Below are 27,739 nucleotides of genomic sequence, written 5' to 3' on the forward strand. Positions count from 1 at the left end.
TGGGTTGAATCGAGTTGATTAATAGTACTATTCATAAATTGTTCAACCCGAATCCGATCCAACTCGAAAACTCTCAACTCGATCCCGAACCCGTATCAACCCGATTAACTCGATTTTGAATCTTTAAAATTTTTTTTAAAGAAAATTAAATAAAATTCAAGAAAAAAATAATTTAAACACGTAATAACAAAATCTCCCTTATATGATTTAAATTTGAAAATCTAATTGTAGAAAAATAATCAAGTAAACAATTGTTTAAAAAATAAAAAATACTCAAAATAAATATTAAATTAAGAAAATTTATTATATAAATATATAATAAATATTTTTTCAGACATACAATATATAACAATATAATCAATATTTATTAATTATATTTTTTAAAAAAATTAAAATTTTCGGGTCAACACCCAACCCAACCCGATCATTTTTTCGAGTCAGCTATCGAATCCAACCCAATTTGACCCGACCCTAAAACCTTAAATCCAAACTTGATTTTTTCGAGTTGAATCGTGTCGGATTGGTGAATCATATCTAATTTTGACACCTCTGTAAAATATCACCTTCTAACCTACCAAATTATTCGATTTGGGATAAGACGATTATTTCATTTTGATTTCAACAATTTTACTCATGAAATTTATGTTTATGCGTATCAAGTTTGATTGGTTCGATTATTTCAGTTGACGGATCTTAATCTTTTTGAGTAAATTTTAATCGATTCCATTTTTATGACGATTTAACATATATAAAGACAAGTCACCATCAAGAATATATGAATGCCACTTACTTTAGCACTAAACAAATAATCGATCTAACCAAACTAAATATATAAATTACTTCTCACAAATATCATTATAGCGTAGAGTTTCTTGGCATACACCATCTTTGGTAAAAGTTTGTCTAATCTTTTTCGGGTGCTTTACCATTTGCCTCTTCAATGCGACAAAAAGAAAAAAAGGAAACTCGCTGAATTTCTGGGCAAGTAAAGAGGAAAGTGAACCTATCATGAAATTGACACAACAAATATATGATGTTACACATATTTTTCTCAAGAGAAACAGAAATGAAAAGCAATCTTCTTGAATGGATGGCAATTGGCAACGGTGGGGCATATATTCTCTCTAGCTTTCAAATACATATGGCATTGATTTGATTTCAGTTACATTTGAACCAGCTGGTGTAAACAGGCGCTTTCGCATCATGTAATACAAAATATATTCATGGTGGAAAAATATTGTAGCAAATCAACTATCAAACAAAGCTTTTAATTTCAGCCCGGCAAAATTTATCGCACGAAAAGCATATCTTATTGCTACGAATTAAGTTCTCCATATTTGTACACATTTTCGAGGCGCCCTTTCCCCATATGGATCAAGATTATGATGCCATGAGGCTATATGGTAGCTCTTACATGGAAATGCTATTATCAAATATCAAATATAAAGCAAATAAGATTCGAATAGCTAGAACAAGAGACGATCTTAGATAGTCAACAAACCACCACTAATTCGTGCTGACCTGGTTTAATTTTAGGTGATACAAAGGTTAAAATTGCCCAGACAAGAAACATGTATCAAAAACCTAAGAGGAAGTTGATAAAAATTAAATGAAACATAGTTATAAAAAAAAAGAAGAAAAAGGCAGATAGTTCTGTTTGTGAAGGATACAAACATGACCTAGGTTATTTAAGGTAAAAGTCATTGTCCCAGTGGCCACATGCACACAAAGAACACAACTCATCATTTCATCATCATTAGGAGGAATTGTCTGCATATATACATGTCTTGAACTGAGTATAGGGTAATTATTTCCAAAATTAAATCCTTTTCTTGAAGTTACATTAAATTGGACAAAGGGAAATACAATTCTGCCCATAATGTTTTGCTTTGTTATATCTCTGGTCTATTCAGGGAGTTTGTACTAGTGGGGACTATATTTTATAATTTACTTTAATCCATTTTAGTGTTGCATCATATCAAGACAAAGGTTGATGTATGATGTCCTAAAGATTATGTTCTAGAATTTGTATTTGATGCTGTATATAAAGGTACAATAAACCATGGTAAAATGGAGAATATAGAGACTAGAAAATTAAAAATAGTAAAAAAATATGCATCGGAATTGAACGTTGAAAAAAATGAGAACAAAAAGAAAATGCTAAGAGGAACATATAAAGACATATATATATATATATATATATATATATATATATATATATATATATGTAAAGTACCTCTATAATCTTTTCAGGAATTGAAAGTTGAAAAAAAAAGAGAACAAAAAGAAAATGCTAAGAGGAACATATAAAGACATATATATATATATATATATATATATATATATATATATATATATGTAAAGTACCTCTATAATCTTTTCAGGAATTGAAAGTTTAAAAAAAAAGAGAACAAAAAGAAAATGCTAAGAGGAACATATATATAGACATATATATGAATAGTACCTCTATAATCTTTTCAGTGATTCGTATGCAGAAACATGTACGTCTGAGCATTCTGCATCCCACGAAAAGTCCTTCGACATGGCATCCGTTATCCTTCTATACCATTGTGATGGATTGTTTTTCTGTACCAAATGTTTTGTCCATTAACAGATCCAATTTTTTAAACAAATTTGGAAGGAATAAAAATGAGAAACACTTACAATTTCATCAATCGCTTGGCCAAGGGGGATATTCCCAAACGTATTGTTGATATACTTTGCGAAATTAGTGCTCTCATTATCGTATTCTCCAAAGTGCCTGTGAACGAGCAAAGAGACTTAGACACGGAGAGATTCATGGAATAAACTGAAAAAATTGAGTAAATATTGTATTCGCTTGATATAATCTTTATATTATAGTATCATGAATTATGATAAATACGCCACAACATTAACTCACCTTAAGCTGCTGTTGGAAAAATATATACGAATAGGAGCTGATCCATATTTTAAGGCCTTCAGCTGTAAATTTGGAAACACGGAAGAATATGTAAAACGCTGACAGGATGTCTCACATCAAGATAAATCTAAAAAAAAATACATGTTGACATCATTGATTAATCTCGAATCTTTTTTCACGGCCATAAAAGCGTAACCACATGCCTCCATCTTATACTAACCTTTTACCAACTACGAAAGATTCACTGGCCAACATCTGACTTGAAGACTACCTTGCTATGTAGCACGGATACTCCTAAATATTTTTCCCGGTAGTATAGGACACATATACGACACAAATACGGATACAGAAAAATCCGTGTCGTTGACTTTTTGTAGGTTTGATCAGTCGGATACATCTTGGACACGGTTAGAATACACTATGCACACGACGGGGATATGTTTCTGGATACATTTCGTTTGCTTTTTCTTCTTATATATATATATATATATATATATATATATATATATATATATATATATATATATTATAATAATTTTTGTATCTTAGTCTTAGCGTGTCTCATATTTTCAAAATTTGTCGTAACACTGTATCCGTATCATATTCGATACGATACCCATATCAATGCAACATCGCTACCTATGTAACACCCTACAAACACCAGGCAGCAATTTCAAATATGTTGGTTGTGAACCTGATTGTTTGCCTATTGGTTGGGGTTTGAGAATTTCTCCAACAGTGTTGTGATAGCTTCTTCATTGAAATTCCCATTTGAATTGAGCATAACCAACAGGTTAAATAAGAACTTGATTCGTGATTGAGGTTAGAGCGTTAAAAGAGTATGATCGCATAGCAAAGAGCTTGTCATATATGTCTCTCAGTAATTATAGCTTGATCTGACTGCAAGAGTGGGCACATAGATCAATCTCGCAAATCATACCACAACTACTATTTTGGTGCACATCGACAAAAGTGCCTTCCTTCTTAATACAATCATGCCATGGCATAGATATTAATCCATCACTTGAGATATCATTTCAAGATTCATATGCTTATTCGTGTGATTAAAAGATCTCGACACCTCTACATAAAACAGATAGTCTTAAGGTGTTTTCATTTTTCTCACGTGGAACCTTTCAAGTTACTTTATTATATTACTTAATTTCATGTGACAGTTTATGACCAGTAAAGTCTTCAAACACAAAGGCAAGAATTGTCCAGAGTTCAAGGTGATTTGTCTTCTGAAGCAAATACATAAATAGAGAAATGAGTAAAATGGATACTTTATTTTATATTTCTAAATAAATGCAGGACCCATGCAACACTTACAGGCACTTGAAGCAGATGATCGTCATAAGATTGGCATAACATGATGTCAGATCCTGAAATTATCAGATGTAGTAATCCCTCGTCATATTTATCAACGAATTTAACATTTTCATCCTGCAACAAGAGTTAGAAATGTATTTACCAGGCAATAAGAAGAAAAAGTGAATAATATTATGATCCCAAAAATCCAAGAATCTACCTGCATTTCTTCCTGAAAAAGTTGTAGAGCCCCGCTCAAGACTGGAATTTCGCCAGATCTCATGAAAATGAACTGTGGAGATGCATTAAAGAATTGGATACCGCAACATGAGAGAAAGTCGAAGGACATTGAATGAGAGAAGACTCGTAATCCACTACTTCATTAAGCTCATTACTGTATTATAGTTATGACCTGAATTCCCCTCCTGGAAGCTGTCCAAACAAGTGTCTTTAACTTATCAAGGTCAAAATCTGAAATATCTGAATAAATGCATCCAACCTGAAGAATCACACGGTTCAAATCGTATAAGATCACTATCACAAGTATAAAACAGACAAAAAAGAACAATTATATATATAATTAGCAGTTCTCTCTCCGTGACATAGTTGAAAGCAAGTGGCAGACTAGCTTTTATCGAGACTCACAAGAATTTCAGATGTTGCCTCGGGTAAATCTAGGCGCCGCTGCAATGTGATTTTACACACAGATTTTCCTTGCATATTATCTGCATTATAGCTTTGCGGTAGAAAATTGTCCTTTGAAGGATCCCACGTTGATTTTTCAAATCCAGTTGGAGCAATCACCAATTTGTGCCTACAATCAGACTCAAAATGAGACTACAGCACACAATATGTTGAAGCAAGTAAGAATTAACAACCAATTGTGAAGGAAGTCCAGCTGATGTGCGAAAAAGATCAACATAGAGTGTGAACACAATATTATACTAAACAACTCGACTTTTAGAATTTCCAAGAAAGCAATTCATACTTGTGATCTGCTAACGTGGGCTCCATCCCATATCCAAATGCATCGATAACCTGACCTTTCGCTTGAATGGATGACATTATTATAACTTTATTAGAGTAAACAATTCCACCCTGCACCCATGAAAAAAACCACTTTCATACAAATATCATGGATGAGGTACATCTCAAGATAAGAAACAAAAGAACATTGTCAAGGTTTTTTTTGTTTTCTTAATATTTAATGCTTGAGCGAGTTTGGAACGAATACCTTCAAAATGTTGACAAGATGAGCCTTATTATTATCTTGCAGTCGATCAGTGCGATTCAATGTAGAAGGATCGAGCCCACACAAAGCTAGTTTTTCAGGTTGTTCGAGACACTAAGGACGCACAAAACATTTATCAAGATGCTCACATTATTACATGGAATGAGAAAAACAGTAAAAATTATAAGGTTAAAGTTTCCAAAGCATAAAAATAAGGAGCTCACCTGGGAATCGAAACTCTGGCAAGTTAACAATACCCTTGTGCCTGCAAGGCCCTGCATATCACATTTAGAGTGAATCTATATTTATGTCATTCGGCATATCCAGATAATTAACTGCCGGAATCAGCATATTCAATAAAAAAAGACATAATAGATCATAGGTGGGTTGAACTACGTTAGACCAAAGCTTGTTGGATTTGAAAGGCTAAACCTCCAATTTTGTTGATATAACTGGAAGGTGGCATAATTCTCAAGATTACAAGATGACAAACATGATCACGATGAATGGTGTTTCTAGAATAGCATATATACAACGCCACGAAGAAAGGTATGAGATTAGATGCCAGCTGGTACCAAAAGGTAAGAGAGAAGACATAGATGGAGCTCAACAGAGTGAGTGCTAAACTAAAAGCTTTCAGATGCTCAACAAGCATATCACAGACTCGAGATCACTCAGAGTCACACCTGGTTAAAATGAACATCCCAGAAAAGCGGCCCAACAATGGATGTTTGCCAATTGTGTATATGAAGCACATCAGGCTGTTTTCCTGATTTAATTAGATAATCCAGTGAAGCTCGAGAGAAATATGCAAATCTGATAACCAAAAATAATCACAGGGTGAAAAAACATTCTGGAAGAAACAGGGAGTACGAACTAGATGAATAAATCTTCTACCATGGGAAAAAATGCATGCTGAAAATAATTCCTGAAAGAATGTAAAGTGAAAAAACAACATATCTATTAAGTTTTATTTGGTTTCTTAAATTGTTTTGAAAGCAGTGTCTTCTTCGTCTGGGAATGAGAGTTTGAGGTTGGTTTTGCATGGTGAAATGGGTTGGACGTGGGGTTATGGGATGGAGAAGGAGAATAACTCACGTCCCCTTTCATTTCTCCTTTTTCCTTTTTTTAAAATAACAGGTAATTAGAACCAATTAGGTGGAAAATACATACCATAAGTTCACTTAATTATTTGAATTAATTAGAGAATTCGGTAAATATATAATTAGTTTTTTGAGGTTTACAGTAGGAGAAAATCTTTTGCATATTAAAAATCAATTTGAATCCAATAACGAAATTAAAATAAATTCCAGCAGAAATTATGAACAGAAACACCTTGTAGCTGGGTACTGTGCTGAACAAAATCTCTCTAGTGTTATTAAAACAGAAAAAGTGTGCCCACAAATGAAAATAAAACACAAGCTAAGGATTTATACCAAATATTTGATAAACATTGCAAGATCAATAAATGAAAATAATTGATAGACTCAAACCTTTCAAAGTCATTTGGGTAACCGTATATCCTCTCATGGCTAAATAGAGATGAATAATAGACTGGTTGTATAAAGGTAACTGCAATACCATAGACAACCCTGTACAGCAAGCATGCAAAGGAAATTCATTTTAAAATGCAAAAAAAAAGTGTTTCGATATATATGTATGTATGTATATATATGTATATAATAAGCATGTGCTTGTGCGCATGTGTGCAAAGAGTAAAAGTTATAACTCACCCAGTCCAGATCCTGTTTCCATGCAATTGACCGTTATAATATGAGTAAAACTCCGCTTGAATTTCTCGTAATCCTTGAACTTCATCAAGTCGTAAGCAAGCATACCTATTCCAGAGTTTAATATGACTCCTCATGAACCAGTGAGAAAAATTGACGGTGATCTTTAATTCATGAACCAATAATAAGCGATATGTACAAGAACATGTATCTCAAAACAAAAGCTGAAGAAATCTAATGCAAGCGAAGTAGAGCAGGCAATTGTGAAAGTATTTAATCTTTTAAATAAACAACATAACATCAAGGACTTATCGACACCTGATTAATAGCATGCTGTTTCTTCTGAGAATGCTAAGGAAACCACCAAAAAATGATCGAACATGCAAATTATGAATGAAGATTATTTTGGTGAAAAATCAAAACCTTATGTACTGCCAAGATGCAATACATAACACATCCAAGAACTCCTGTACAGTATGAGGCTCAAACTTGAACTTTCGCTTGTTTTTACACTAGTAAACAGGATTTCAATTGTTACATTAAAAATCACAATTATGATTATTTAAATGTCAATTGTAATGGACTGTCTTAAACCATAAAATAAATCTTAATAAGTTAATTTGTTTTCATGGAGCTGATTTGATAAATCATCTTAGATGTATTCATAAATACTAAATTGCAGTCATCTTTTCCAGGGCAGTCGAATACGAATATAAAATTGCGACCAAAGGAGTTCAGTTCAAAATACAGTGATGGCAGCCTATGGAGGGCTGAGGAGTGCCAGCAACATGACAAGGTTTTAGGTTCTACATGCCAACTACACAATGACGTGGGAAAAAAACATAGTGAAACATAAAGTTCATGATTACTTGGGCAAAATAACCTCGACAATATTTCCCCGTCTCTGAAGAGAGCATGATAACCCTGTTATATATGATGCCAAAGATCCGACAGAAACCACTGGTGACATTTCTGTGCAGATGTGGATTATGTGAAATCCATCCCTGAACCATAAAGACCACCAGTTTAGCTCCAAGGGACAAGTTAAGCCGTAATCCTGAATGTAAATTTCGTGAAACTAAGGAATAAAAAGAAAGGAAATGTGAGGAAGTGTCAGATATCAGCAACTCTTGCGACCCCATAATTATGTTGCCGACTCGGACGAACAAGTTTGGTTGTCTCATATGTAATAATTTGCCTGCTACTTTGAAATTTATAATTATTTATTTGACAAAAAAAAGAATTGTTTTCAGATGTTTAATGCAACAAACATTGGGGTTAGCATCCAGAAAATAGATGCAAAAGCAAAGAAAATATTTTTAGTCCATCCTCAAACATTGTGAATTATAAAATGATTACAGCTCTTTTTTTGAACAACGCGCGAAATGCATATGAAACATCAAGCAGTAGTAGTGGGAATGGAGAAAACATACGTTTTGCTCTTCTGTGAAAAATGACGCAGCTCTTCCAGAAGTCCGGTATCATTCATGCTCAAAATGTCGTATAAATCATCGACCAAACTACCCCTTGAATACATGACTAGCCTTCTTAAATCCAACGCCTCCTTACTGCCAATCATGCCAGTGAGAACCAATGAATCTATTCTTAGAAGCAACTCCGAGCTGGTGGAAAAATTATCTGTAGTTTACCAATAGAAAAAATAATCAATTAGATTCTTCAACCCTTTTTGATTAAGTTTAAATTAGTCATTAAACCTCTTCATTCAAATCAGTTTATCACCCTAATTTTAATGGCCTCCAATTTAAGACATGATGCTTCAAAGGACAAAATAGAGCAAAAAAAAAAAGATTTTCAAGATGATAGAAACAACAGTAATCAATTCCCCATTTATAAAATAATGTGCGCAAACTTTCGGATTCCACTTCCATCAAATTCACAGAGAAAATAAAAGTGTAATGAAGGCAGTTGATTATAATACTCTGTATGGGACAACAAATAAATGGAGCTAGTACAGAAAAATCAAATAAAAACAGCCGCAACCTCTTCTGATGTTTGTCTCCTTCTTCACCTCCAGTTGTTCTAGTCTATCAAGTAACGAGTTCCGCTCATTGCTCACCCTTTCGAGCTCCTCCATTGCTAGTAGGCGCTGTTTGTTTAAGTACAGAATATCTGAATAATAATCATACAGGGCACAAAATCACCAATCAAGACATACCCCACAAAAACGCACAGAAAAAACAGTAATAGGAAGTAGGTCATACTGACTTTGCTGGGCTTCCTTGAATAGTTTCCAAATGTCTTTAGGTTTATCTTCTTTTTCAGTACTGATGGCCTTCAATTGGTTCTACAGAATTAAAAGAACAGATGAGCACTAAAATTAGTACATGATGTGTATGATCGAAGGAAAAAAAGATACCTGATGCACATCCGCATCAGCTTGACTTCCCAACCTAGATTGAAATAGTGAATATGTTGTGAGTTATTCACGCGGAATGAAAGATGAATGCAATTTAAAACAAATGAAATGCTTACTCCACTGAGATGGGAGCTCTAGATAAGCCATTTCTCTCTCCAAAATCCCTAAAATTGAAGGTTTCAACACAAACCAAACCGATTACTTCCATGAATTGGTCATACAATTGAAATTGATGCTACACCGTAAAACCTTATCTATTCAACATCAGACAACATACTATATTTTAAAACAAAGCCGTTCAAATGAACTTGTTTCTACACTGATGAAATTTGTATGTGCTACTGAAGAGCGAATTCTATCTGATGTCAGTGCAGCATCAGCCTCATGTATGATTAGTATCTTGAAAGATACATCAGAGTCGTGTCAGTGCTACTGACACCCAGCCTAAATTGATATACAATTAACTATTTGTGGTTCAGAAAATCTTTCATAGTATAACATGAAAACCAGTTTTTCCTGCAAGAAATTGTCCGAAACTTAAGCTCATGGGCGATGACTAACAACAATAACTTTTACACAATCAAGTTGGTCGAGTATCCGGCAGACGATTCAAAGAAATATAAAGCGATTAATCAGTACAGGACGATAAAGATCCAATTAACGAGATATAATGCGATCATATGTCGACAAAACTTCACATTCATGATGTCTGCTCCATCACCATGATAACAGCTCGAGGTAGCAATAGTGTAATGCCGCACTTCCATAATTTCAGTTCAATTAAACAGATAGTCTAGATTGTTCGAGCAAAAAAAATGAAATTGGGGAATTTTAGGCAATGGGATTAACTTAACGACTACGATCGAATATTAAACCACCATAAATTCATAGGAATAAAATTTACAGTGAGGAAGAAGGAAATTGAAATAGAGGTAAAAGAGTTGCTGTACCTTGAGCAATGAAGGAGGTGAGTTCCTTTGGATTTTTTGTTCGTGCTACTGTAATTGGGAAAAACGGAAAACCTTGAGACAGAAGAAGGCGTAAGGACCTCCATTTTCCCGCCTTCAGAGCGCAGCCGCGGCGGAGGGGAAGAGTTGCATACTTTGCTGGTGGTACTCGCAGCGGTTTCTCTTTCTGTAGACACGTTCGATTACTTTTCACAGATTGGGATAGAAAAGTATGGTCGAATCGGATTTATTAATTTTTTATATTTTAATTTTCTCATTCACTTTCTGAATTTATTTGTTTAGACACATTCAACATTTTAATTAATTAAAATTTAGAATTTTCTGGTCCATCAGAAACCAAATTTCAAGATTTAGCTTTGGAAACTATTAATTTATTTAAATTTTAAGCTTTTTTTGTTCTTTAGAGCTTGAAAATCTTAAAATAATTAAAATTACGCCTACTTTTAGGACATTGATTTTACCACTGAAAAATAACAAGAGAGTGTAATAATTGTATATATATTTATATCATTGATGTAAATTTACATGTTTAATTATATCAGTAGATTTTCGCTTTTCTATTACAAAATTTTTAATTGTTATATCAGTAGATTTTCACTTTTCTATTACAAAATTTGTAATTTTTCATTGGCAAGACACCCAGTGTTCGGACATGTAAAAACCTCTTCCCAGAATTTTGTTTTTAAAAGAGTAAAAAAAAACTAAGGTAGGCAAGGAACAGGACTCCAACTCTAGCCTGATGGACTATGGTACTAAAAAACTGATAAATTAACTTTCGACCATAACATTTTTTTGGTGACAAACTCCGGAGTTAGCATATATCAGAGTATTTGAATCTCGAGCTTCCCCGCCAAAAGCACAACCGTTTTCCTCTTCTTATAGCTGTTCATTGTCGTCTTTTTTACCAATTTTTACACCGATGACTTAACAACGAAACATGCAAGTTCAGAAATTTGTTTTTTTGACCAAAACCGAAGTTTTTATATACAAAGCTGGTTCACAAAAAAGCTACATGCATCTAGGTACATATATTTGTTCGAGTGTTTCAGAAAAAGGCAGTCGATTTCTCGTATTGAGCATCTGTCTCACAAAAACGCAGGCACGTAAAATATAGTATGAAACATTTGAGGATTAGATCACTTAAATATTCCAGAGGGCCTCAATTGAAATGTACATGCAATAAAATTAGCCAACTGTGATCATAGTACTCACATGATCGTCTGAAACCGACAATTAAAAAACTGCATTACGAATCATTCACCCGATTTAGCATGGAATTTTGTCACATCAACGACTGTTCCCATCTCGAAACGTCCGTTCGATGGTCATGACGGCAAACCGAAGCCAGTGTCTGGCCTCTAGAGTCCGAGTGATAACATATCCTAGTGACCAAAAGCAGCGTGCGGACTTTCAGCTATGCGCACGCTTGGGTTTTGAGGTTAAGAAATTCATTATATTTTCCAATTTTGGCCCATTAAGCTTTCTGAATGTCTGGTGCAGTCGGGCAGAGTAAGAGTTGCTTTGGCTAAAGATTTCTTTCTCCAGAAGCCACAATTTTATGTATCAATATTAAATGATAATTATCAGAGCAACCCTAAAACTAGGATCGATGTACGTAGATTCTAGCTAAATGGTATTTAGATAGCTCTTCGAATACGAAGGAGTGTATCGAATAATATTAGTGATTGTAATAACGGTTATATTTACGACTTGACTTAACTATTTTCACTAGAAAAGAGATACGAACACGTCAATTAGGATTATAGTGGTCTTTCACAATGAACAATCAAATTTGGCTCCTTGTTATTTCTAGGGATTTTTCAATATTTTTTTTCCATAAAATTTTGTATGGGACACATGATTTTATGGTCCACCACCCTAATAATAATTTGATAAATGTATAGTCTAAAATTTAGGATGGCTACAAATGGGTGACGCAATGATTCATCTAACATGGCCTAGCTATCTAGTTTATCCTGATGTTTCAATCTGTCCAACCAATTGAAAATGACTTGTATACTAAAATTTTGGGTCCAAGAATTTTTCTTCTTTATATTACGAATAAAGAAAAGATATGATTGATTGGTCGTGCTTCATATTTTGGGCTCCATGCATATTTAATTTTTCACAAAGAGTGGACGTTAATTTGGAATACTAGCTACGTGTTGGATATGTGAAATGTGTGATATTATTTTTATGCATTGTTGTTGGTCATATGATCATGGACTTTCTGATTGAGGTGGTCTTGACTCCGTCTTGTTTTCGGCAATAGAATCCCGAAAAATTACGAACAACCAAGAGTGAGAAGTGTAGGGATTTTTTTTGATAAAAATCCCTCCGACTATCTGAAGTCAAATTAAGTAGCAAATGGAAAAATACGTATTTACCTAATAATCAAGATGTCTTATCCAAGATATGTCTATTTGACGAAAAAATGTTAGTTAATCAAATGTCGAAGTAGTATAGTATAGATTCATGAACAATTTGTCTTCACATTCTTAGATTCCCTAATCAGTTCGATATATCATATTTATAAGTTTTACATGTCCACATTTAGTAGTTTATAGTAAATATTATTTAAATAAAAACTATTTATTTTACTAAATTAATTTAAGTGTTTTTCATAATAACTATGATGAATCTTAATTATATTTGTGTTTATAAATATTTGAAATCGATTTATCAAATATATTCACTAATGAAATTATAAATCCAAACGTGATATTAAATAATCAGAACAAAAGTAAAAATAAATTTTTAAAAGAAGAGGCAGTAAAATAAATCAAAGGAACCAATTAAGCCTACCAATGTTATAACAAATTAGAGGCAAATCGAATCAATCATACTATGTGGGGTTTCGATCCAAATGTTCAAAAGCTTTTCCATTTCAATAATAATAATAATAATATTCGATTTTATTTTATACAGAAAACACAAAATTAAAATCTAGCATCCTCGAAGCCATGCAGATCTCTGACTCTGTTCAATGATTTCTTCATGATGGCTACTTTAGCCAGCCGCTCCGCCGTTCTCCAAGCCGACGTCGGGGTGATCGGCTCCACTCCTGCTTCTCTCTCGTGGATGTTCTTCCTCCGTTGCTGCTGCATTCGACTCAATTCGCTCAGCTCCGATTCCAACAATCTCACAAATACTTCGCCGGAATGTGCGACCAGAGCACGAGCCGAGGCCAGCATGTGCTGCGCTCCACCTATGTCGTTCCTCTCGACTAGCCTCCTACTCTCGGCGACGGCGCGTGTGGCGATGAGCAGGCATTTGAGTCGTTTGATCTCACGAGTGGAGAAATCGGAAGTGCGTGGGCGGGGAAGTGGAAGAAATGTTTCTTTGTCGTGTATTCGTTGTAGGGTTGACGGGTCTTTGTACGAGCATCGAACGGACAAGAAACCGTGGGTCCGGGGAGCCGACGATGGGACCTTCAATTCTACCAACAATTCTTTCTCCTCTTCTGAATGGAAATCTCCGACCCCGCACCAGCTTGACCCGGATCCGATAAATGCTGGTCTACCCGTGCATGAATAAACCGCCGGGATAACAAACGGAGGTGAACCAGGTGTCGGCACGAGCTGAATTTCGAGATCTTGGATAGCGATGAAGAGTGTACTGTTTATGTATTTCGCGAAGGAGTCCGGTGGCGCGAGGACGCACGCGCTCAGATTGAATGAATGGATTGGGATTTTCATGTGTGAGACGCGTGAGGATGAGGCAATCGGGTCATTGCGGTGGCCGTCGGTGAATAGGAGGATGCTGGCTGAGGGGTTTCTCTCGAGGCGGTCCTCGATGAGCTTGGCGGCCTTTCTGAGCGAGTCCGTTGGGCTGGAGGCGGCGAAATCAAGTGCTCCGACTGCGTCGATGATCATACGCGCCGATTTCTTGCCTGCGGTGGTCATTCTGCGCAGCGGAAGCAGCCGCTTCGAAGTGGCGGAGAATGCCACGATGGATAATCTGTCTGCCGCGGAGAGGGAGGAGACCACTAGTCTCATCGCCCTCTTCATCAGATGAAGCTTTTCGCCAGTTACACTTCTGCTGACATTGAGTACTGTCACCAAATCAATGGGAGCGCTCCTGACGGGCGTCGTTGGTGCTTTGATTTTCAAACTCACGGCGTAAGACTCGTTGGTTTTCCCGACCGATACCACAGCCACCTCCGGCGAGAAAGCAATCTCTACACTCCTTCCCATCTCATGCCAAATCTTCATGTTCTTGGAACCAAAAAATCGGGGGATTCGTCGTTTTCTTCTTCAGTTTCATCTGATTCAGGTATCGGATTGAACCGTGCGCAGGAAGTGCGTGATGACAGTGGCTCGTCATCATTATAGACCTTCAACGTACATCTTCTCTCACTGTTCTTCTGATTGCTAAATTCTTTAGCTTCTGATTCTCTCCTCTCATGATCATCTTTGTAGAAATTCTGGAAACTTTCCGAGTTCAAAGGACGCATTTCTTTCCATGCAGAATTGCAGACGGGGCAGGCGAGGGAGCCCAGCTTCTTCAGGAACGAATAAATGCAGGGGAAATGGAAGCTGTGGCTGCACTCAGCCGTGAAAACGGCCGTTCCCCCTCCTGTCTTCACACCTTGCGAGCATATCCCGCACCTACTCTGTTGATCATTGCCGAATGATGGACAACGTAAGTTAATCAAAAAAGAATAACCAAATCCTACTGTTCAAAATTAAAAGCAGCAAACTTTCAATCAATCACCAATTGTACCACCAGGATTACACACCTTTGCAAGGCCCAGGCTTGATTTGAGTAAAGAAAAGGTTGATGGTGAGCGGGGTGAAGAAGGGGTGGATCGACTGAACAATCTTGGACCGTCTCCAGTCTTGCAATGAAGTTCCACACTTTGCGGAGCTGATGAGTTAGTCGGAACTGCGACTGTCTGCGCTCCCTCCGGTGGCATAACGGTGGTTCTCCAGCGGAGGCTGAGGCCTGAAACCGGCTGAGTCTCCAGACGAGGAGTTGAAGGATTGGAGAAGAAGCCACCGAATCTGGAGCGGAGTCTCGGGCTCGGAACGGTGTCTGATGCATCTCTGATAATCGTCGAATCCTGTTTCTGATCCTTTGAATTTGATGTGCAGAACGCTCTTCGCCATCCCAAAACCATCTTCTGCTAGACAAAATGAACGATATCCTCAGGTTTTATTGATCTGTTGCTTTCTGCGATGTAATGATTGTTTATGTCTGATTTAAGACAGTGGATTGAGGTTTTGGGAGTTTCTTTATGGCGCAAAGGAGAGGTTTTTAATGATAATGAAGATGATGGGAGGAGAGGTAGCTAGCTAAAAATGGTGGTCTGTTGAGAAAAATGGGATTTTGGTATTATTGGAGAAGACAAGAAGGAGAAAACATAGAATTGTGACAATTGACCAATAGGACAAAACGATGATTAAAAAACAGCCTCGTCTTTACGAATTCAGGAAATTGGCTTTCAGTTCTCAGTCGCCGTTTTTTATGTTCAGTCTCTAGATACTTTTTTAGTATCACATTTACACATGAAGTGTACCACATTTTGTATGACATAGTACCATAATTTTGTGGGTAGGGAGTGAACCCAAAGATATATTATGATTGGAGATTTTTCACCAACTTCTCCTTACGAATTCTCGAAATGTTTTTTTTTTGTTTTTGTTGAATAAAAATGTTAAATTGATATTTAAATTTAAAATAAAAATGTACAAGCTCATATAAGAGAAAGTTACTCCATGTCCATGAAACATAGACTTGACTGGATTTCTTTCTTAAGTTTTAATTGAGAATCATATTACCACCGTGAAATCAATGCTCTACTAAAATTTTATCTAAAAAATTCAGGGTTAAAAATTTATTAAAACTTTTTAAGTAGCGCTTCGCGTTTGATACTTATTTTTTCGTGCTTTTTGTATCATAATTAATAATGGGTTGCATGGTTTTTTCCCCCTTATTTAATTCAGTAAAGAGAGGTAAAGTCAAAGGGGTGGATTAACCTGAATCATCTGCAAGGAGATATACGCACAGATAAGTAAATAGACAGAGCACAGAACTCTACTTTTGCCATAAATCTTTGTCCTTTTACACTTTTTGCTTCATTTTGGAAATGTTTATGGGATCTTTTCTCAGCACAAATTGATTTTCTTGTTGCTTTTTTACCCATTTTACATGTATGAGACACTCTGATTGGTAAATAAACAGACGGCAGAGCCCACGGGTGATTCAGATTTCACCAGTTTTCTTTGGAAAACTAAATTGATTTTGATGTAACTAAGGAAGTGTACTTTTTGTTTTTTTTTTTAAATACATTGTTTGTATCTTTAAGATCAAACCTGTCCAAAGTACGAATTTTTTTGATTTAATGGTAACAATGTAAATTAAAATTTTAAATCCTCAGATCTTAAACTATGTTGTTGCCCTTGTGCAAGGAAAACTCAACCAGAATCGTACGATATGCACTGTTATATGAACACACTGCCAAATTGTTTATAATTGGGGGTAGTAAAAAAAACTAACAAATTATTTGAATTTTTTATTTTAGACTATCAATATAGGGTAGCGAGTGGTACAATGATTAATGGTGATTCATTAAGTAAACTTGTATGTAATGTACTAATATTTACATTGATTAAGTATGATTTATTTTTTATTCGGGAGAGATGGTTGTAATTAGATCTTTAGAACATGAGATCTAATGTCAAATTTGAGTTTTTGCTGTCAATGAACTATCATCCATTGAAGATAAACATACATTTCATTAAATAACACAAGAAACGCGAAATGAAATTTCATAATTTTTATTACATGAAACCGCCTCTTCATATGCTCAATAGGTCTTCTGTTGGTGTTATATTTACTGTTTTAATTTAATTTTAGACTGCATTATTAAAAACTAAAAATAGAGTGTGAGGGTCAAATCTACGATAATGATGAATAAAATATAAAAGCTTTTATCTCGCCATGTTGCCAGAATTACAAATACTTTTAAAATTAATTGTCAATAATTTTGTATAGAAATTGAGTAAACTTGAAAATTAATTTTCTTCGGAAATCAATACACATAAATGTCTGTATATCAGTAAAGATTGAAGTGACAGGAGTAGGACAAGACACCATTTTCCTTCCGAGTTTCTAAATAATATTAAAGTTGCCCTAATTAATGCAGAGATGAAGCAATTAGTGTATCTTAATCCCGGTTGTTTCGATGCTATATGTGGTTTGGATACATAAAATTCACACACATATATGATTTTAAAAAAATTAGTGGACCTCATATACGTATAGTTAAATTTGGATCATTGATTCTATCATGGAGTAATACCCCTATATATATAGAATAGAATCACCCTTAATCTCACCGGAAACATCCCAAAGTCCACCTGATCTAGACACATTAAATGGGCATGTGATGTGGATACTCACCAATAAATAAATACTTTTTTTATTCTAATAACAATTTTTAAATTAAAAAATATTAGACGATCTTAAGGATTGGATTTTTTTCTGTGAGACAGATCAACCATGTTCATATTTAAAATAAAATAATAATCTTTTTAACATAAAAATAATTTTTTCATGAGTGACTCAAATAAAATATATATTATAAAATTGATTCATGAATTGTCTCACGGTAGTTTTTGTGTTTAAAAATAAGAACAAGGCCAATTATCTTCCTCTTTAATTCTCGCAATTCTCACCAACTAACTCCATAATTAGGCAACAAAATGAGTGCCATTTTTATATCTATATATGTAATGCTCATCAAGAAAAATAATCATCTTAATAATTCAAAATTTGAACTTTATATTATTTAATTACTGAGCTAATGATTTTTCTCATTTAAAAAAATTGTTGATCAATGATGATTATCATTTCACCTTTTGATTTTACTCCAATCCAAAACTAAATTCAAATGGCGTCAACTTCTATTTTTTAGTCCAAATATACAAAACAGCAATCCAGAAGGTAACATGGTAATTAAATACGACAAATTTACAAACTAAAATTATAATCAATCTAAATAAATAAACAATGATGAAGGTTTTTTATCTTAAAAAAATGTGACAACGCAAATTATTTGTAAGGTTTAATTAGATCAACACTTCTTATAAAAAAAAATCAAAGAAAAAAACATCATATGTAAAATTAACAGCATGTTTAACCTCGTGTTTTTAAAAATCAGGCATAAAATCCTATATTTGCTTGAGTTTTCATAACATTAAGGTGTCATGTATTTGATTAAGTCTATTATTACTTTTATGGAGTTTTATGCATTTAAAATTTGCAATTAACCCTCATGTACAGGGGGGTCCATGGCCTTAATCAAGGTTAATTTAATTTAACCATAAAATGATCAAAAATCAATACGATAACATAATTCAGTGGGCATTCAAAAAGGCATGCCTATCTAAAGTCCAGAAACTAATGGCACAAACGAGTGATTGCATCTTTATTTTTGTGACCTAATTATTTCATTCGCCCAAACCTGGAATGATGATGTTTTGTAAAGGTGGTTCGAGGTAGCCTATGGTCATTTTTTATATGCTCGAAATTAATAAAGATTTGAATTTTTTTTAAAAAAAAATTATTAATCGAAAATAAACAATAATCGTGAGGAAGGTGACATATGTATTCGAGTAGGTTTCTTGTGAAACGGTATCACGAATATTTATCTATGAGACGAGTCAACTCTACCGGTATCCACAATAAAAAATAATACTTGTAGCATAAAATGTAATATTTTTTCATGGATGACCTAAATAAGAGATCTGTCTCACAAAATATGATCCGTAAGACCGTCTCACACAAGTTTTTGTCTATGTACTCACCGAAATGAGATCTAATCATCCAACCTTATCTATCCTTGAATATATATGCTTTAACACTTTGTGAATGTTGATTATCAAGTACTTATGATACATGGGCATGTATTGATAGACAAAGTGGATCAGCGGATTGTGTTTCGTTGCAGTCCATGAGTGACGCACTTTCTCGGTGCATGCATAAGAGTTCAAATCGATGGAACTATTCAACGATGGGCTCAGACAATAGGTCAGTGGATGATATTTGTGCATAAAATCAGTGCTCGATGACACGGTTAGGTGAGGCGATACATTCGCCCCCATGTGCTAACAGTATCAACTCTCTGTAGAATTCCCTACCATCTATCGGACATTAATAGAGATGTAGACCTACACGTCTTTAGACTAAGATGGGGTGCTCAGCGGGACGCGTATGTTGGGTTCTCAACACAAGAACAAGAAAATTCTGTGAGAAATTAACAATGAGTGATTGTCTACAAGAAAATCGTACTTCAAGAATAGATTTGGCAGCCCTCTATATCACATGTTTATGTGTTGGATAAGAAGATTACACATATCGAGCCGTGTTTATAATATCAGAAAATCAAAGGGTTGGTTTTACTTTTAGATATGTGATTTCGTGAAACTTTTCTTTTATTTATGATCATGTAGATTATATTATGTTTATTTAACAACCTTCCAACATGTCCGACCAAGTCAAAATGTTGGTCAGCGATAGGTCGGGGGAAGGCTTTTTAAAAGGCCTTTTGTTATTGTATATGGATTCTTTTTTCTTTTCTTTTTTTGAAAAATATATGATGGCCAAATTCAATTTTTTTCTTTATGAAATTAAAATTTGTGTTTATTTCTTTGGAGGTTATATATCAACCAATCAAGCAAGCTTGCAAGGAAACCAGGAGCAGGTTATTAATGGTAGTGGTTGGAGAGAATCAATGCAACGTTATGAAAGAATTAATATCAAATCATTCTTATCCAGAATCTGAGCTCAGCGAGAAATGACTATGAAAAACACGTTGTTGAACATCGAATTTTTGAAATGCGACTGGCTATAATTTGCACATCTCCGATGTCATTACAAAATTTCCCAATAATCGTTTTCATGTGTTTAACCAATTACTGGATAAAAATGCTTCAGACACGAAGGAGATAATATTACCAGTGAAATCGAGATGATATTCTAAGACAATTGCATAGCAGTCAGCTGTCACAAAAAATGTCTAATTAAATCACACGCATTAAACAACAAAAGTACATAATATTTCAGTATTAACTATATGGCCAACTAATAATCTCAAAACCAATTGTTTCAACAAAAACACAAAATGCACTCAAGAAACGGATAAGCAACCAGAAAACATCTAAAACATAATTTACGACTGAATCACAAGACATTTTGACAAATCTTTCATTCCCTCATTTCATTTTTCAGCTTTAATTTAGACTGGATCATTCCACTATTGACCAATGCCGACCACAAAGCAATCTCCCAGAGCGGAAAGTTAGTTTCGGTTCTTAGATTTATCAGCGGCCCTGGGAGCTGTAAACCAACAGAGATATTATAAGAAACTTCAAAAATGTCCAACAATACAATATAAAGGGTCAAGTTCATACAGTCAAATTCTATGGATTATTCATTTGTTCCATGGGTTTCCTTTCTTTTTTATTTATTTACTTTTGTAGGACCAAGTTTTAAGTATCCATGTTTATATCTCAAGTATTTCAGTTTGTACACTACATTCCAGCAACTCATCCTCAGGCGACTTGGCAATTAAACATCCTATATGAAATAAAGACATGAAAGTGTAGATTATTGAGTTTTAAACCATCTCTAGTTTCCAAATGTTCATATGATTTGAAAAAACAAGATTTAATACGTTAACTTATACAACCCAAAGGCTCACCAAAGAATTTCTGATCACATAACATGCTTTCAAAAATTAAGAAGTCCGTGCTGTGATAACAACTCATATATAGGCATATACAAAATCCAACTCGTAATAAAATGGCTTACCTAATCCAATAGCATCGGCGCCTTTCATAATTTTGAGCCTTCTGCATGAATCAATGAACATCCTAGAACAGAACCACTTCTCAGTCACATGAAAAGTTATGGAAGATGCACATTATAATATCAATGATAACCAATTCGTCATGTTCCATTAACACGGTTCCACACAAATCTGAATAGCATATTCCTAAACTCGTGAAAGAGTATAGAGAAACAATGCAGTTGAGTGTCAACCATTCTTGCGCCAAACTTCACCAGTTTGAAAAATAAGGCGCATGTGACAAACAAAAGAAATGACTGACATTTACCACCCGTGTACACTAAACTTCCATCATTTATTTTTTATTAAGTAATTGAAATTTAGATCTAAATAACTGCTTACGAGGAAATGAGTAAGTTGGAGACTGGATCATAAACCAAATTAAGAAAATGCAGAATACTAGAGAATGAAAGGATCATGAATTCCGACCTTCACTGACCTTGCCGAACAAATAAATTAAATCGAGAAAGGTCGTATACTTTTAATACTTTTAGCGCTGGCGGCATAATAACACCAGAGAAAAGATTCATACTTTACTTTTCTACTAAGTTAGACCTCCAACTGTGGCACATATATCGTATTGACAACACAAACAAATATGTGAATATCATGTATGCAGGCTCCTAATCATACTTCTTCTCGAAACTAGATAGCTTTGAGTGTATCTTTATTTATTGTTTTCAGGAAACTATATATGATAATCAGCAGCAACAATCATAGGCTCAAAGAAGGAACAGAGGAAAAATTACTTCCAAGGGACATCCCCAACAAGCATCCAATCACCATCCTTATCCTCATAAGTCAGCACATAATCCGGTCCAACCAAAAGATCCCTCATCTTGTTCTCGCTTAATGTTTCCTTGTTTGGAGCTCCCTGAGGTCCACATTGTCCTGAAGCCAGAACACCATCACAAAATCTTCCGCATGCTGAAGATAGAATCTAGATCGAAGAAAAGCTTACCTAAGGTAAAACAACTGAACATTTTCTCAAGCGCAGTAGAAAGTTCGGCGTATGTGGAGTACATTCTCAGATCCACCTTCCTCAGATAAGGAGCACCATCCATGCTGACTTTCACAAAAAGAGCACCAGGACCAGGTTTACCATCAACTTCATTATTGTTCTTTGTGTTTGAGGCTAGAGTATTCTTTCTGTAAGATCTGATAGGAGGCCAACCAACAACCTGTGCCCTGCAAAACAATGCAATACTCCTAAGTGCCAGAATACTAACTTGATCACAATACTCGTCTTTTCCCATTTATCGTTTTGAGCTGAAACACGCACTTAGCCGCAGGCACGCTATTGTCGTTAGATCCATTCATCTTGTTATTGCATTCCTCTGACTTTTTGGCAGGTGTCTCTGTCTTAATGGATGGCTGAGTCCCAGATGACCTGTTGGAAAGCATAAAATTTATCCCAGCATTACCAGCCAAGTTTGCTTGTTCAGGATCAGACGCTGACCCATTCAACATCCATTTTCCTTCATTAAATCCATCTACAGTATCTGAGAATCCTCTTTTGTTTCCGGAAGTGACTGTCTTATGCAACACCGAAGAGATTACTTCCTTTGATGGAGCCAGCGGAAACAGTTGCTTCTCGTCAAGATTCCCGGAGCTCAACATGGTAAAACCTGAATCTCTCTCTGGCGATTGGCATCCAGGAAGACCAAGCCTCAATTCCGTGGCTTTCAGATTCAAATTGTTCTTGTTTTCTTCAGGTATGCTGGAGAATGCAGAGCTATCCACCGAAGAACAATCAGACAGACCCATGTAATTGCGTTCTTTCAACCCCAACTCATTCTGGGAGATACATTCTGTAGATGCTGAAGATGCCATCAAAGAAACATTACATTGACTTTTCCCCTCAATACCCAACGGTGGTGGAGACATCAAGTTCAATACAATATGCTACAAATCTGCAAAATAGAAGATGAAAATACATTTTCTGTTGACTGAAATGAAGTCCCTCGAGAAAACTGATTGTTATCTTAAACTGATTTAAGCATATATACACATGGTACAATAACATTAACTTTCCCAAATATAAAGAGTAACTCTTGAAAAGAAAAATTTGTCGCGATAATCTTTTTTGCTACCAGGTACAAGTATCGAAAAATATTCACACAAAATGGATAGGGACATCGTGAGATCTGCAACCCTAAAACGAAGAATAAAGGCAAAACTATAACATCAACCCACCATCAGATGAGCAAATTTCGGATACTCAAAACACGTACTCCAGTTCTCCTCAAAAAACATTAAAAAAATAATCAAAACATCAAATCACCACCAGAGGAAAGTTTTTTTCTCACCCAAACAACCAATCAAATTGTTTGCAGATGAATACCGATTACCGCCGCACAAAAAATGGTAAAAAGCATATAATCAAACGACAAAGACATTTTTTGCAACTTCCACACAACCTCCATAGCAATAACCCAACATATTTCCTTTCCAACCCTCAATCACAGCTCATACAGAAGCACAATATCCATGATACTCGTCACATAACCATACAGTCAAAAGACCACTAATGTTACAAACTCACTAAAGACTCAGCTGAATTTCCGTACCACCAAGCCAAAAAACAAGAAAGTTCAACAAGAATCCCAAAAATCCAACTTGTACCTGAAAATTATATATGAATCGAGAAGTAACAGCAGGCACCCAACGAAGATGCGGATTCAGAACTTCGAGGAACTGTAGAGTAAGCAGAGAGGATTGGTTTTTCAAGTACCCTCCATCCGAAAGGAAGCTAGAGAGAGGAATATTATGTGTTGCTTGGCCGAGAAATCGAAGCGCTGCACGAACAAGTAAACAAATGACAAATCCGACAGGGTGGGGGCAAAACGGGGATTCCGTGTGTAAAGTGGGTAATATTTTTTAGCAAGGGGTAAACGAATCATCGACGGCTGGGAGAGATTGGAGCAAGTGAATCGTGGCCGTTGAAGATGGTCAGGGAGATATAATTACCTGTCGCTGTTGCAGGGTGATAAATGGTGTATTCGAAGACAGGTTTTACTGGCTTCTCTATGGAAACCTTTCTGCCAGATGCCCAAATGACCAATATACCCTTCATGTGCAAGCAAAACTTCACAGATTAACTAAATATTTTAAAACTTAAATCTTTAAAAGAAAAAAAGGTAAAACTCGAACAATTCGAAGAGCATGTACAGGGAATCCTATGCATGCATGATACTTTGTCCCGTCTTGTGTTTATTACATTATGTAAATGTAATAATATTTTCATCGGTCTTTTATAAAAATTGAAGTGTCATCATCATTTCGGTGACTTCAGGTCAAACACATATGTTAATGAGTATGAATACCAATTGATCCAGCTTTTTTTTTTTTTTTTAATGTCAGGTACGAGTGTCTTTTTATTGTAGTGTCACGGGTTTATTGATTTTTTGGGATTACAATCACATCTCTCGTAATATCTCATATATATTACTCACAATGTTATCTAACTTTTGCTAGTGGTTCCTTTCATATTTTTCAACATTCGAACACCCAGTGCTGCATCCAGGTTAAATGCATATGTTTATTGAATGTGAGTGTCAATTGAGCTACTACTTTTTTTGTAATACCACGATCTACTGAACTTTTGGGTCTACAATCGAATCTCTCACAATATCCTATGTACATTAATCATATCGTTATCTCACTCTTGGTAGTAGGGGGTGTAAACAAACCGAATTGAGTCGAATATTAATTAAGGCTAGAATTAAGTAAATTTGAGTTCGATTCGAATCTCGATTTTTTTAAAAAAATGGCTCGAGTTCGACTCGAAACCTTCGAACCTATTCGCGAGCTATCCGAATAATTGTTTGGATAGTGAGGTTCGATAATGAAAGTTCGAAAGCTCGAAACGTCCAAGAGCTTGAAATGTATATATTAAATATATAACTATATTATAATAATTAAAATATTAAGATTTGCGAGCAGCTTGTGAACTATCGAACAAAATAATTTTTTTTTTCAAATTCGACTAAAAAAAAAATTCGAATATGTTCGATTTATGCTCGAGTTCTATAAATTTTAATACAAATAAAATATTTATCGAGTCAAGTCGAAAAATTTGTTAACCGGCCTTATCGTTTTACAACCTATCTAAAAATGGTTTCTTTTGGCTTCCCTGGTATGGTATTCGAACTCAGTAATATTATATTTTTTAAGATGATAGAAAATAAGTTACCTTATCAAATTAAAAGCAATATAAAAATAAGCAAAAATTAAAATCATACATATTTTTAGTTGAATATTGTGGTAAAAAAACAATCAAAAGTTTGGTCAGTCAAAGACATATGGGAAAGTTGGTGAAAAATCCTCATTATAATTCAAGTCATTTTCTAATTTCATTATTAAAAAAAATTAACCAAGTGTTGATCATTTTAAAATTTTTCCCTATTTTGGGAATTATTCACATTCGTTGAACATTATGTTATTTTCAGATATTAGAATTAAACATAGATTACAAATATTTAATATTATATGGTCAGTAACACGAAAAAGTGCACGTAATACAGATATATAATAAAGTGGACATAAAATTTTGTTTCAAAACATTTATTGTAAATGTAGCAATAAATATTAACGTGGCACTAAAAAGTGGAAAGTGTAATAATAAACCATCATTCCCCGGCTATTTAAAATCGATCAATGGTAATAATATATCATCATATACTGCGATAGCATGCTGGGGTAGAGATCATTATGAACCAAATTCCTCTTGAACAATTAATTCATGTAAATCATTATTTAAATTCTCGATCGCAAATTATAACCAAGACCTTTAGTTTCGGGTCAAATCTCATTTACGTTGATAATAGTTAGGTTAAATAAAAAACGCTCTTACCTCAATTATATATATATATATATATATATATATATAAAATATTAATTACATTACTACATATATCTCTCTAAATAAATTAAATTTTAAAATACCATACCACCTTAATTCCGCAAAGCAAATTCACATTTATTAAATATAATTTCCAAGCTTAATTAACAAATATTTTTAATAAAATTATATCACTGCATTTTTTAAAAAAAATCACATTTTATTAAAAAAATTATACAGACTCGCATTGAAAATGTTGCATGATTATATCTCTGCGACTGCCTCTTTTGGCAATAACTTTTGGGGAATAGAATGATGGAATATTTAAGGTTTTGGTAAGAAAATGGATATTTACATGTAATTTGGACACCGATTAATTTGGATAGAAAGCGAAAATGACCGCGCCAGTAATAAAGTATGGTAAAAAAGTTTTTAAGGTGGAGACAAGGAATCAGGTGGAGGGCATAAAGGGAAATATAATAGAAAAGTTGGGCAAATTTTTAATAGGGGAATGGAATAGGAATATGGGAGGAGGGGACATATCGGGGGACAAGAAAGGCGGCAGATCAAATTATTTTGCCGGGTTATCAATCCTTTTTTGACTTTCATTAATTAAATTGACTCATAAACTTATATATATAATAATAATAATAATAAACTTAATTATTTCAAGTTAAGGTTCTTAAATGTTCTCTCAAAATATTTGTAAATTGCCCCTCTATTGTTTTATTAACATCATTTTTTTCTATCTATAAAAAAATTTATAAACACAATTCAACTATTTTTTTGGCATTATTTAATTAAAGTATATATTTGTATGTATTGTTTTCATAATGGCATACCGGCAAGCCGCCAAGGGCGAGATGCTATTGTAATCATACATCTTACAATTCACATGTAAAAATATGAACACATTATAATCATATCGACTGAATCAAACCAAGCAAGTGAATACTAAGTGATCGACACACGTTGCTTGGTGTATGGAATATGGATATGTGAAGTTCCAATGTGTATCAATTTATTGTGTTTCATGTTTGTTAAATATTTCACATCGGTTGGATAGATAACTTGGAAGTTGTATATATTGGCTTGGACAATCCTCCCCCCTTGAGCTAGCTTTTGGGGTTGAGTTAGGTCCAAGTTCCAATCTTAACATGGTATCAGAGCCCGGGTTTCACCGTTATGTGTTGGACTGCCTGTAATTAGGCAACCCGTTCTGCCCATAATTGGATCATTTGTAAACTTCACGCTCCAGAAGTTCGTTCCTGAGCGTGAGAGGGGTGTGTTAATTGTCTCACATCGGTAGGATAAATAACCTGAGAGTTGCATATATTGGATTGAACAATCCTCCTCCCTTAAGCTAGCTTTTGGGGTTGAGTTAGGTCCAAGTTCCAATTTTAACAATGTTGGTTAATTTGATGTTGGAAAAAACTTGTGTAAACGGTCTCACCACTCGTATTTTGTGAGACGAATATCTTATTTATATCATTCATGAAAAAAGTATTATTTTTTATGCTAAGAG

At 34.7% G+C, this 27,739-nt stretch overlaps 3 protein-coding genes across 9 annotated transcripts; all 3 read right to left on the bottom strand.

Annotated features, from left to right (window-relative positions):
• Nucleotides 1-815: 815 nt before the first annotated feature.
• Nucleotides 816-10,735, bottom strand: LOC140842144 (probable starch synthase 4, chloroplastic/amyloplastic). Of its 6 annotated transcripts, none has more exons than XM_073209989.1 (21): nucleotides 10,499-10,735; nucleotides 9,665-9,712; nucleotides 9,549-9,582; nucleotides 9,398-9,476; nucleotides 9,173-9,301; nucleotides 8,605-8,809; nucleotides 8,041-8,175; nucleotides 7,175-7,279; nucleotides 6,935-7,033; nucleotides 6,128-6,257; nucleotides 5,666-5,716; nucleotides 5,445-5,555; nucleotides 5,199-5,308; nucleotides 4,856-5,024; nucleotides 4,623-4,709; nucleotides 4,431-4,502; nucleotides 4,232-4,345; nucleotides 2,903-2,964; nucleotides 2,665-2,761; nucleotides 2,465-2,586; nucleotides 816-1,003 (listed from the first exon to the last, which is right to left on the bottom strand). In XM_073209989.1, the coding sequence occupies exons 1-20, from the start codon at nucleotides 10,600-10,602 to the stop codon at nucleotides 2,467-2,469; spliced, it is 2,061 nt and encodes a 686-aa protein (XP_073066090.1). In that variant the 5' UTR covers nucleotides 10,603-10,735; the 3' UTR covers nucleotides 816-1,003; nucleotides 2,465-2,466. The 6 variants fall into 6 exon arrangements, with proteins under 6 accessions (XP_073066090.1, XP_073066117.1, XP_073066192.1 ...); XM_073210016.1 differs by lacking the exon at nucleotides 816-1,003 and adding an exon at nucleotides 1,377-1,521; XM_073210091.1 differs by lacking the exon at nucleotides 816-1,003 and adding an exon at nucleotides 1,532-1,770.
• Nucleotides 10,736-13,341: 2,606 nt separating this feature from the next.
• Nucleotides 13,342-15,909, bottom strand: LOC140842476 (probable E3 ubiquitin-protein ligase EDA40). The gene is given in 3 exon segments (XM_073210465.1): nucleotides 13,342-14,729; nucleotides 14,732-15,131; nucleotides 15,258-15,909. Coding segments are annotated over 3 exon segments (2,055 nt in total). The 5' UTR covers nucleotides 15,639-15,909; the 3' UTR covers nucleotides 13,342-13,455.
• Nucleotides 15,910-20,527: 4,618 nt separating this feature from the next.
• On the bottom strand, nucleotides 20,528-24,174 carry LOC140842552 (auxin-responsive protein IAA8-like). 2 transcript variants are annotated; one of them, XM_073210662.1, is made up of 6 exons: nucleotides 23,997-24,174; nucleotides 22,654-23,191; nucleotides 22,333-22,559; nucleotides 22,121-22,262; nucleotides 21,335-21,396; nucleotides 20,528-20,860 (listed from the first exon to the last, which is right to left on the bottom strand). In XM_073210662.1, exons 2-6 carry the CDS (start codon nucleotides 23,136-23,138, stop codon nucleotides 20,823-20,825), a joined length of 954 nt encoding a protein of 317 aa, XP_073066763.1. In that variant the 5' UTR covers nucleotides 23,139-23,191; nucleotides 23,997-24,174; the 3' UTR covers nucleotides 20,528-20,822. The 2 variants fall into 2 exon arrangements, with proteins under 2 accessions (XP_073066763.1, XP_073066685.1); XM_073210584.1 differs by having other exon boundaries at nucleotides 22,654-23,284.
• Between the last annotated feature and the right edge of the window lie 3,565 nt (nucleotides 24,175-27,739).

This window comes from Primulina eburnea, chromosome 1 (genome assembly GCF_022965805.1).
Source record: "Primulina eburnea isolate SZY01 chromosome 1, ASM2296580v1, whole genome shotgun sequence".
In the NCBI taxonomy this organism is placed as follows: domain Eukaryota; kingdom Viridiplantae; phylum Streptophyta; class Magnoliopsida; order Lamiales; family Gesneriaceae; genus Primulina; species Primulina eburnea.

What these genes read in the sequence shown, in the direction of transcription:
- LOC140842552 (XM_073210584.1), bottom strand. Translation starts at nt 23,258, where the DNA reads ATGTCTCCACCACCGTTGGGTATTGAGGGGAAAAGTCAATGTAATGTT. An exon ending in AATAGCGTGCCTGCGGCTAA is followed by an intron (nt 22,560 to 22,653) that starts GTGCGTGTTTCA and finishes ATTGTTTTGCAG; the next exon opens with GGCACAGGTTGTTGGTTGGC. An exon ending in GTTCAGTTGTTTTACCTTAG is followed by an intron (nt 22,263 to 22,332) that starts GTAAGCTTTTCT and finishes TTCTGGCTTCAG; the next exon opens with GACAATGTGGACCTCAGGGA.
- LOC140842144 (XM_073209989.1), bottom strand. Translation starts at nt 10,602, where the DNA reads ATGGAGGTCCTTACGCCTTCTTCTGTCTCAAGGTTTTCCGTTTTTCCC. An exon ending in CACCTCCTTCATTGCTCAAG is followed by an intron (nt 9,713 to 10,498) that starts GTACAGCAACTC and finishes CTTCAATTTTAG; the next exon opens with GGATTTTGGAGAGAGAAATG. An exon ending in CCCACGTTAGCAGATCACAA is followed by an intron (nt 5,025 to 5,198) that starts GTATGAATTGCT and finishes GTCTGATTGTAG; the next exon opens with GCACAAATTGGTGATTGCTC.